General features: G+C 36.5%; 1 protein-coding gene across 2 annotated transcripts; it reads left to right on the plus strand.

Moving 5' to 3' along the window:
* Nucleotides 1-3751: 3751 nt before the first annotated feature.
* On the plus strand, nucleotides 3752-9286 carry LOC133459310 (uncharacterized). Of its 2 annotated transcripts, XM_061739191.1 has the most exons (6): nucleotides 3752-4058; nucleotides 4333-4384; nucleotides 5030-5347; nucleotides 7402-7668; nucleotides 7764-7898; nucleotides 8502-9286. In XM_061739191.1, exons 2-6 carry the CDS (start codon nucleotides 4336-4338, stop codon nucleotides 8570-8572), a joined length of 840 nt encoding a protein of 279 aa, XP_061595175.1. In that variant the 5' UTR covers nucleotides 3752-4058; nucleotides 4333-4335; the 3' UTR covers nucleotides 8573-9286. The 2 variants fall into 2 exon arrangements, with proteins under 2 accessions (XP_061595175.1, XP_061595176.1); XM_061739192.1 differs by lacking the exons at nucleotides 3752-4058; nucleotides 4333-4384 and adding an exon at nucleotides 4226-4288.
* The last annotated feature ends 3005 nt before the right edge of the window (nucleotides 9287-12291 follow it).

The following is a 12291-nucleotide window of genomic DNA, read 5'->3' on the forward strand; positions in this document are numbered from 1 at the left end:
AAGGAGCCGCCAAACTCAACAAAAGATGAAAGTTACATTGTGCTGCTTTAATCTCAAAGTAAAAGATGCTTGCTAATTCTTTAAGCCTAACATAACTGACAAAAAAAGCGCTGTTGAATCTTTTTATAATAAATACTCTTATTACAAAATTTTTCATGTGTTTGACTATCGTTTTTTTATTAAAAAACATGAGAAACTGGTCAGATGCCAAACCTTATAAAGCATGTGAGCAGAGAAATCACTATTTAATCTATTTGTGTGTGAATGCAAGTGGAAAATGGTCCCATTATGCCAGATGTCTCTCCTGGGCCAAAACAGGCCAGCAGCCAGCAGGGTGGGAGTTTAACTGAGCCCATTCAACATGCACACTGCTCTTTATCTGAGCCTTTTATGTTGTTGAATTCAGTTCAGCTGAGTTTGAGTTTTACCTTTGAAGAAAATCAAGGAGATCCTTTCATTATTGATGCCATCCTTTATTATCCTTGAAAATCTCTTTATAGTGCATAGTCCCGGGTGTTATTTTGCTGCCCAGCACACATCTGCAACCTCAAATAGCACTTGAATGCACATAATGAGAGGATTCTTGAATTTAAAAGTTAGTTTGAAGGAACAAACCTGACTTTAGGGAGGTAAGACTAGAAATTCCTAAATCAGTGAATCACTGGATTCAGGTTTTATATATCATAATTATGCTAACATGGTTATTTAGATCTATCTGAAGATTATTATTGTTAGTTTCTTTTCGCATCATTTCTCCAATTTGTTAACAGAAATGGTGGGTTTACATCTCAAACGTTTAGTCAAGGCTGGAACCAAAATGTGGATGTCCGCTGCTTCTGTGTGAGCATGTGAGGGACCGAGCAGGCCGGAAAAAAGGAATAACAGGAAATTTCATATAAACAAATTAGAATAAATGGGCCCATAAAAGAGGTCAACTAAATCAAACTGAACTTAGGCTTTTTATCATATAACAAATAAGCACAACTGACCACACCAACAACAAAAATAAATGGACCTGACTCCCTACACACAAGAGGCTACACACAATGGCTGATCAGACCATCAACACACACACTGTACCCAGTACTCGAGTTGTAAAAAAAAATCAGGGGGGATGGTGGATTTTATCATATGGGGACAGATAATTTGTGCTGATTACAAATAATATAATATATTACAAATAATAGCAGTGACCAAAACACCTGCAGAAATACTGCAGGAATGACATAGCAGCAGTTAAATGCAGCCTTCTGTAAGCTTTAAATATCCACTGGGCTTACATCAAATACATCAAAACACAACAATAAAAAACACTTTTCTGAACGTATCAATATGACTCTGTCCTTCACAGGATAAGTAACATGGATCACTGCAAAAACTCAAAATCTTAACAAGAATATTTGTATTATTTCTAGTTAAAATGTCTCATTTTAGTAAAAAAATCTCATTACACTTAAAACAAGACTCATCACTGGAAAAAACAACAATTTTCACCTGTTTCAAGTAGATTTTCACTTAAAATAAGTAGAAAAATCTGCCAGTGGAACAAGATTTTTTTTGCTTGTAATGAGAAGATAAATCTTGTCTCACAGATTTTTCTACTTATTTCAAGTGAAAATTTACTTGAAACAGGTGAAAATTGTCAAATAAGTAATTTTTCTGGTGTTATTTTTCTGGTGATGACTCTAAATGTTGAAATAGCAGTAAAACCACATTCATTGATGAAATGACATAAGGGATGGAAAGGGGGGATGGCAGTTTTACAGGGGGGATGATTTTGACCATTTTCATTTCAGGGGGGGATGCCATCTCCCCTCAACTCCCCTCAGGAAAGAAAAAAAAGAAAAAGAGAAAAAAAAGAAGAAAAAAGGGGAAAAAAAGGAAAAAAAAGGTCAAACATTTTTGAAAAAGCTCCAGGAACCACTAGGGCGCATGCGGGTTGCTGACCCCCGGTCTAAGACCAAAATACACCAGTGAACTCTTGACTAAGGTCATCCAGAGCTGTTTTTTTTATCAGTTCCCAGGGTCAGAAACAGACATGGAGAAGCCTCAGATCAGCTGAAACAGTCAGTGTATTTAAGTCCAGGTTTAAGACACACCTACTTTATATCTAATATCTAATTACATTTTAACAACTTATTGTATGTATTATTCACATTTCTTTCTTTTTTGTTAAAATTTTAAATCATGCTTTTTTATTTCTACTATGTGATGTTTTAATGCCTCTGTAAAGCACTTTGTGCTATAGAAATTAACCTACCTTGCCTTGCCTTTACCAGCCATTGTTATTATGTTATTATGTGCTGGATTGTTTCTGGGGCATCTTTGCAGAGTCTGCAGCTGGGGTCTTGTCTGGTGTGAGAGACTCGGTCCTCTATCGCTCTCGTCCTCAAGGCCTGTTCTTGCTACAACGATTAATGCCTCTGTGCTGTCTTTGAGTCCAGGCTTTTCCAGCCACTGGTAGGATTTCTAAATGCCACTTTCTGCTGTCTGAGACATCCACATAGCAGCTTGTCCTTGGTGTTTCATCCTGGATGGTGGCTTTGACGCTCACTAATCAACGACCTCCCTCTTTTCATCTCGTGTAGAGTCTTACGTTGTTTGACTTGGGATGAAATTCTCTATCCATTCTGAGGAGCTTCATTGTCTTGATATCAGTGGCTTCTATCTCTAACTGGGAGGGCATATGTGTTGAGGTTGGTTGAATTATCTACATGGATGTAAAAGTGAGGGAAACACAAGACAATTTCTTCTAAATTTTAGGCAGAATGAAACTTTTGAAAATTTCATTTTAATGAAATTTTACTAAGAAGGAGATTAATATAATAGCTTTTTCCTCTCTTGTAGCTCGTAGACGTATTCTACTTCAATGGAAGGACCAAAAACCTCCATCTCCCAATTCTTGGTTGAAAAACCTGATGTAATTTTTATATTTAGAGAAAATTAAATACGGTATTAGGGGTTGCTCTGATAAGTTTTCTTATATTTGGGAAACTATTCTTTCTTTTGTCAATTCTTTGGCATCCTTGGAAGATTAATTTCATCTGATTTAATTTAATTACAGGGAAGTATGATATTGCTAACCATGTCTAATTTTTTTAGGGTTCCTCTTATGTCTGTTTATTTTAAATTTTTATTTATTTATCTTATTTCTTTTTTTAAATTATTTTTGTTTTTTGTTGTTGTTGTTGTTGTTTTGAGTGTCCTGTATTTTATTTTATTATTTTATTTTTCCTATTATTATTTTCTTCAGTCAGAGTTTGATTGGTAATTGGTACTTACTTTGGGACCTGTTTATAATTACGTATTTTGCAATGTGTGTGTTTTGGGGTGTTTGTTATGTTAAGTTTTGTGTCCTGTTTATTGTGTAATATAATCTACATGGACTACCCAATAAAGAACCATGTTAAAAAAAAAAAATGTTTAGGCAGAATGAAACGCTCTATACTGGCCTTTATATTCAGCTCTGGTTTGTTGCGGTTGGGATTCATGATTTTACATGTGAGGGACATCTGAAGGATGCAGAGTTTTACTGCGGTCAATGAGGAGAAGAAATACCTGCAAGAGTGTGACAGTTTTGGGCCACAAGATGGGGCCATTCATGTACATGTAAAACAGTATAGTGGCAGTAACAATACTGTTTCTTATCTACATATTCTATTTTGAAAGTCATAGCCACATCCCTCAAACTAAAAAGCATTTCAGAGATTCCTCCCTCACACCAATGCTGCGCAGACAACCGGTGTGTGAATGTGTGTGTGTGTGTGTGTGTGTGTGTGTGTGTGTGTGTGAACATCTACAGTGTAAAGCATAGACATATATATACGTATTTGTCTATGGTGTAAAGCGCTTTGGGGCTGTAGGAGTACACCTGGAAAGCGCTATAAAAGTGTTAGCCATTTAGCATTTAGTTGATGATAAATATGTGTCTGTAGTTTTCTGCTGAACTGTTTCCTGATTGCTGTTCACACCACAGCCACACAGAGCTCGTACACCAGCACAACTGTCAGAGGAAAGTTCACCAGCCATGCACTCTGACTGAAGAGCTCCTGTTAGAGGTGAGTGTGTTCAACATTATTAAAGAAAAAACATGCATAATTCAGTTTTCTCTTTAAAAACAAAAAACAAAATACTAGATAATAATAATAATAGATAATAATAGACTTAAAAGTTGACGTTATTGGTTTTTCTCTGCAGTACGCTGGTGATTCCTTACTTTACAAATTCACGAGTGAATCTAAAAAAGCATTTTTTATTACAACTGGAATTTATACAATGGAGTTTTAAGGTAAGGAATATTCATTTTTCACCTTCATGATAATTTGATTACAGACAATGATCCTGATCATCATCACAATTCTGGGAACAACAGCTCTCACAAAAGGTACTGTTTTAAATTTTATATGATTAAAGTTTTAAATCATTCATAGTTGTGTATTTATACATACACACGTCCCGAGATGTTACATCAGAAACTACACTTGTCATTTTATCTTCTTGTTGAATTTCCATTGATAGATGTAATTTTATTTTATCATTGTAATTGTTTTTTTGGAAAATTGTAATTAAAAAGAAAAGGAATACGTATGAACCGACATGTTCCTGTTTGGGCATGAGACGTTACTGTACATCAGTACGCCATAGGTGAAAAACAAACCTCGACTAAATATTATTTTAATGCTTAAAAATGAATAATATACAGAAAATTTATTTTATATTTTGATGTTAAAATAGATTTTTTTTTTTATATGTTTAACAGTTTGTAAATAATAAATGTATTTTTATCATTACAATAACATCAGTTATTTTTATGTATTTTTTTATATTGTTGATTTGTTGTTTTTGTTTTAATTCTTTACTTTATACATCAACTGTATTTTTTGTAAGCTTGAGGATGGGTCAGAGGTCTTAGAATTTAATCTATCAAATATGATGAATATCCATTGTAGGGCTGTAAGTTTTGCATACCTGTTACAAAAATAAACATTTTAATAATTTTTCATTTACTTTTTCTTCTTACTCCAATCAGGAGCAATGGAATGTGACTTAACTGGACCTGTTGCATTTCACCAGTGTTTTGGAGCAGTCGGGAAGCCACTTATTTTTAACCTGCCAACGAATACAACTTTACAGATGACTCTGTTGAAGAATAAAACCTCAATTTTAACGCTCAATGATAACAAACGTGAAGTGACTGACTACAGAAATATCTCCACGCTCCTGAAGAATGGAACATTTAAGATTAACTGTGTGACAAGGGACGACGCTGGAGATTACGAGTTGGAAATATTTTCAACTGTCAGTGGTGAACATAAACAGAGAGTCAACGTACATCTAAAGATAATAGGTAGGAACTAAAAATGTTAATGGTACACATCAATTTGTGTTGTAATAGACGCTATAAACAACGTTGAATTGAATCAAGCATACAAATTAAAATCAAAATAATTTCAAAGATTGACCCTTGTACAGAGTAAATATTGCAAACATGTTGGTAAACTATCTTTAGCAGCTTTGAAAAAAAATTGAAATCCAAGGTTTCTTAAAAAGAATGTTTTTTTAAATCATACTTATCAAAAAGTAAACACAATTTAAAATTATTCTCCTCACATATAAAGCTCTTAGATACGACGGAGTATTAGAGCCAAACTAAGACAAAAAAAATGGAAATTACGAGAATAAAGTCATAATAATATGAGAATAAAGTCATAATATTACGAGAATAAAGTCATAATATTACGAGAATAAAGTCATAATATTACGAGAATAAAGTCGTAATATTTTGAGAATAAAGTCGTAATATTACGAGAATTAAGTTGCAATATTAAATATATTATAAATATATAAATATAACTTCACAAGATGCTCAATATTCCTCATTTTAACACAGGGAGAAGATGCTTTTCCTGTTAGAGTTCTAATAAATTATATTCTCATAGTATTACGACTTTATTCTCGTAATGTTACGACTTTATTCTCGTAATGTTATGACTTTATTCTCATAAATTACGGCTTTATTCTCGTAATGTTACGACTTTATTCTCGTAATATTACAACTTTATTCTCATAAATTACGACTTTATTCTCAAATTATTACAACTTTATTCTCGTAATATTACGACTTTATTCTCGTAATATTACGACTTTATTCTCGTAATGTTACGACTTTATTCTCGTAATATTACGATTTTATTCTCGTAATATTACGACTTAATTCTCATAATATTACGACTTTATTCTATTACGACTTTATTCTCGCAACATTATGACTTTATTCTCGTAATTTCCAATTTTGTTTGTCTTAGTTTGGCCCTAATACTCCGTCGTACTTAGTGACCAAGCTCGTTGATATCTTAAAGAGCTTATGAATACATACTGTCAGAGATTTCCTGAGTCCGGTTCTGTCAGAGGTTTGTTCCTGTTAAAGGCGAGTTTTTTCTCTCCACAGTCGTCTGGTACTTGCTCAGGACGGGAGAAAAGTTTTGATGCATCTGTTGGTTTCCTTAGTGAAGCGTAATATTTATTATTTTACTATATTCATTGGATTAATTTAGAAAGGAGCAGATGTGTCAATTAACAAAGTACAAATACTTTGTTACCTTACTTAAGTAGAAATTTTGGTTATCTATACTTCACTGGAGTAATTCTTTTTCAGACGACTTTTTACTTTTACTCCTTACATTTTCACACAATTATCTGTACTTTTTACTCCTTACATTTTAAAAACAGCCTCGTTACTCTATTTCATTTCGGCCTTTAAAAAAAAACTATCCAGTTAAATTGCTCCATCCGGATAGAGTGAATTTGTTTGTGGTTGTTTCAGATGTTCTTGTCCAGTTTTGTTCTTACATCCGTTCCCTCAGATTCCTGCAACTAAACTTGGATGTACATTCCAATAAAGGTTAGGATAAATGATAACATGCCTCTGAAGTTTGACTTTTTGCACCATTACAATACTTATAGACAACTAGTCATCATATCTGCTGCTCTCTGAAACACATGTTAATGCTCAATAGTACACATATATGGTTCTTTAATATATTTACATTATACTAAGATACATTCATTTACAATGGCTTTTGTCCTTAATGGCTTTTTCCCCCTTACATTACTTTTACTTTTATACTTTAAGTAGTTTTGAAACCAGTACTTTTATACTTTTACTTGAGTAAAAAACTTGAGTTGATACTTCAACTTCTATAGGAGTATTTTTAAACTCTAGTATCTATACTTCTACCTGAGTAATGAATGTGAATACTTTTGACACCTCTGGAAAGGAGTTGAACTGTATTGTTGAAGTGCATTGAGATGATATTTGTCATGATTTGTTAAAAAGGCTGAATTGAATTGAAATTAAATGATCAATTCTGTGACCACACGCAACTTTGTTTTTTCTTCCAGAACCAGTTTCAGATCCAAATGTGTCTCAGACGTGTTTGTCACCAGAACAGATGAACATCAGCTGTTCAGCTGAAGGAAATGGAGTAAAGTTCACATTATCTCTAGACGACAACGTACTGATGCAGACCAGAGCAGGAAGTACAGGAAAACTAAATGTTTCAAACGTTAGCTTCATCTTACACGGTCAACTGGTAGGAAAGCTGGTGTGTCGGGTTCAGAACGATGTCAGCAGTGAACAGACGTTCATCCAGCTTACCGGCTGTAAAGGTACTTCATTCTCAAAATATTGATTAAAATATAGATACTGCATGATAAAGTATCTTTGTCAATCTTTACTTTGTGATGATGTTTCTGTTTTGTAGGGGCAGGTTCCCTCCTCAGTCTAGTGAACGTGGCTGTGAAAGCAAGTTTGGTTTGTGTGCTTTCGCTTTTGGCTGTTTTTCTTGGTATCAAACACTTCAAACGGAGAACAAAGAAACCCACAACTGTGAAAGGAGGCAAGTTTCCCCATGCATTACGCAAGACCATGATAAGAATTATTCATTATTTAGTAATGTAAGTAACATAAGCAATATTTTTCATTTCATTTATTCCATTCATGGTATATATTCTTAATAATGTTGTACAAAATTTCATGAAGTACACATTATCACCATGAAAGAAAAGGAGCAGGAAGAAGAAAACTTATGATACCTGCCCCTCTCTGTTAATACAATTACGTTGATTTATTGAACACCAACCTATCTATACACATATTTATAACAAGAAAACAAACAAAAATACTTCTCTTCTATCTATTTTTTTCTCTTTCTCCTTCTTCTTTTTTGTAGGCACTTATCTTTTCTTTTTTAAACATTTTCTTAAGCTGATACAAACTTGTGCAACTTTTCAGTTCCTTGCTTTGTCCATATTCTTAATAACTATGACATAACCTTTTCTAATAAAAAAGTTGGGTTTATTAGTGCATGATTTTTCCCATTTTTAAGCTGGCAAATTGTTGATTTGACATTTTAAAATCTGTTTCATTCAATATTTTTTGCAGTGAATCTGATAATCAAATTTAGGTAAATTTAACGTGTCTCTGTCTGATTCTTCTTCAGATGAAGCAGAAGATGAACCTGTGTACCGACATCTCAGAGTGACTCCAGCAGCCCGTCAGCTGCACGATTAGCAAGAAAACCACAGACATGATTGTCGACTGCAATGAATCCTCAGTTTAGCGTTTGAGAGGAAGGACTTCTGCCGCATGTCATTTTTATTTGAATTTAATTGTGATTTAAGAGTATCTCTATTTTAATAAATTTCAAAATATCTATTTCTAAACTCAAATTACAACAATGTTTTCTTAAATATATAAAACTGTTTCTCAATAAATGAGTATTTCAGCATATATCCTGTATTGTATCCTCAGAAAGCTGTACGATGTCCTCCAACAGGTCAGCGATCTTGTTGTGTGCCGTCAGAACGAGATCACTTATCACACGGCATTGATAGTGACATGTTGTAAATGCCCTTATTTATAAAGATTTGATTTATTTCTATTGATCTATTTTTAGAGCTTTTGGTTTTCATTTGCTAGGACTATTGCTACTATTATTTAAAGCATGGATTGACACACTGTTTTCATTGCTCAGTATTAGGGCTGGGCGATATATCGAGATTTTAAAATATATCGATATATTTTCAAACACGATATGGTACGAGACAATATCGTTTATATCGATTTAAAAAAAAAATAAAAAATGTATATACCGTATTTTCGCGACCATAAGGCGCAACTTTTTTTTTTTTTTTTTTTTTTTAAATGTGCCGGGCGCCTTAAGAAACGGTGCGCCGTGTCTATTACCTGAATTACGGTAATGTAAGGCCGGCCATGAGAACGGTAAAGGGAGAAGGGGGCGGGTGAAGCTGAATGAGACCATCCACTGAGCTGTTTAATGCGAAACAGAAGATGAAAACTTTTAAGGATTTGCTTGATGTGTAAAGTGAAATAAAATACAATCAAACTAAGTTTTGCTCCCGCTCTATTTAAATAAGCACACTTGTTCTGCAGCGCGCGTGTGTTTTGCATGTCGGAACCGGTGACTTTCCCCGGTTAAAGCAGCGGCTGGAGCAGCGCGGTGATGGGCGCTGCTGCAACCCGACTTCCTGGTTCCCCAAGCGGTCCAATCGACCTGGTTCCCGGCCGCTTTGCGAGCAGAGATTTCTGGGGTCTGTCTCAGGTCTGATCAGCTTCACCCTCCGAAATTTGCAGCCAAATCTGTCGGTTACAAACCCGGTACCGGACCCCGACATGCGCGGGTGTGTATTCGCGGCGACACACATAGATTCTCATTTATGTAGCGCTTGACTGGCGCAGCTGATGGACAGAAACCTATGGTGATTTTTAAAAGAAAAACTTTGCATAAGACGTTTCCAGCCGGAGTCATTATAAGGACGAATGGAAAGGGGGGGCTGGATGAAGGGATGATGATGATCAGGTGGCTGAGACAGGTCTGGAAATTCGGACTGGAGCTCCTGTCGGATACAAACCCCGGTACCGGCTCCCCGACAGCGCGTGTGTGAGCGGGTCCAGCGCGGGGGAGCAGACGGGGAGCGGACCCGGGACCAGCGCGGAGCGGGACCCGGGACGCGGGACGCGGGACGCGGGACGCCGCGTCCCTCCGCCGTTGTGCTGCGGATCCCGCCGCGGTCGGGATCCGGATCACAACGGGGTATGAAACGTTTATTTTCTTACCTTTATTTATTCAGGGGTCTGTCCCAGGTCGGAACAACTTCACCCTGCGAGATTTTCAGGCAAATCTGTCGGTTTGATCTCTGGTAGCCTAACCAAGATGCAGAGGATGCGCTCAGGAGCCGCCAGGCTCCCGCCGCGGGTTTGCCGGGCCAGGGCGCACCATCCCCGGGGCAGATCCGGCCGAAATGCCGCTGGTCTTTCCCCGGGAGCCCCTGCTCCCATACAGGTGGGTGGCTTCGGTCCCAGCCGGTCCGAACAGGTCACATTCCCGGTTAAAGCCGCTGTGACGCGCGCTGCTCCACCCCGCTGGGGAGAGACGGGCTCTGCGCGGTGGAGGATCCGCACAACGGGGTATGAAAAGTTTATTTACTGTTGTGCAGAAAGTGACTGACACCGAGGAAATTCGGACTGGCGCAGCTGAATTAGCGGAGCTCTTTAATGCAGAAACAGAGGTTTTGCTCCCGCTCTATTTTTTAAATAAGCGCTTGTGTGCTTGTATGTGCGTTCTGCATGTGTGTGCGTTCTGCAGCGGGTGTGTGTGTTTTCCGGCCGGCGTGTTTTGCGGCACGCGTGTGTGCAGCTCTGCTCTGTAGACTGCGCCTTTTGGGTCGGTGCGCCATATGTATGTTTTAAATCTAAAAATGACACACAAAAATGAGGGTGCGCCTTTCCACACGGTGCGCCGAATGGTCGCGAAAATACGGTATATATATTTTTTTTTTATGATTTTGATATAGCTTATTTTGTGACAAATTGACTTGAATGTTTTACTTGAGATTTGCACAAATGTTTTGTTATTTGCACAACTGTCAACCTCAGATGAAAAGTCTGCCTTTTACTGTCTACATTGTATTAATTGCACAGTGTATTTGAATTTAATTGTTATGCAGGAAAGGGATATTTGTTTTATTTTATTCAAGAAGCATTTTTATTCTATATATGCAGGCAGCTTATTTTTATTTCATTTGTTTTATACATTTTGATATTGTGCAGACCTCTGTTAATAAAGGAACCTGTGTGACATTTGGCACAAGGCTTTGTATTAAAACGGACTGTTTTTTTAAGGATTTGCCTCAGAAAAAAATGAAGCTAAGAGAGATGCTAACAGAGATGCTATGCTATAATGCTTTGGGGGAAACCCAAATTATGGCACAGAAAAAATATCGATATATATCGAGTATCGCCATTCAGCTAGAAAATCTCGAGATATGACTTTTGGTCCATATCGCCCAGCCCTACTCAGTATCACCCCGTGTTACTGCTGTGTACATGACAATAAACCTTTTGAACCATGAAAACCAAGATAATGATGATGTGTAGAAAAAACTAAGAGAATTTAACAGTTTTGATTTTAAGATTGATATTACAATGAAGAAATCAACAGACAGCATGGCAAACAAAAAGGTTCGGGGAACATGTTTCACACAACAAAGAAAAACAGCACATTCAACCATCAACTATATAACGCTCGCTTGTCCTGTTGCTGCTTTAGCTCAATCTAAAAACCACAGCGGGTCAACACTTGCATGAATGCAAACAAACAGTTTTTTTTCACTCAGGAAGCATTTTTTAGCTTTGAAGCGGCATCAAACCTCATCTCTCACACCAACATCAGCAGAACGGACTGAACTTGAAACTACACACGCACCCAAGACAGCAGGAAACAAGCAGCTACGACTGATTCATTTAAACAAGATGCAAAAGCCTGTCTTTGAAAACCATTTTCAACAAATTAGGTGGAAATTTTAAAGAAAAACTGTGATATGCATTTGTCATAATGTAATCCTTATTACATATTTGTAATATATGAACCTTAACCAATCACAAATTATGGTGAAGCTGAAAAATGACAGAAATTGGTGGATGGATGAGGCTCAAATTTTGCACAATAGTCAGCTGATTGCTCTTATATGAGAGGCCGTATAAGACAAAATATATAACCTGATCGGCTCACACATACACATGTAAACCCTCTGACAGGCAATACTGTTGCTGATACTGATTCAGATGCATATAGAGCGTCTTGTGTGTATGTGTGTGTGGTTTTAGTAGGACGTATGTGTCAATTTTCACTAGTTTATATGCAAGATGTTGCTCGTGTGTGTATGTGAGAGTTGATTTTATGTGTATGTGCAAGTGATTATAGTAGTATA

Source organism: Cololabis saira, chromosome 14 (assembly GCF_033807715.1).
Source record: "Cololabis saira isolate AMF1-May2022 chromosome 14, fColSai1.1, whole genome shotgun sequence".
Lineage (NCBI taxonomy): Eukaryota > Metazoa > Chordata > Actinopteri > Beloniformes > Belonidae > Cololabis > Cololabis saira.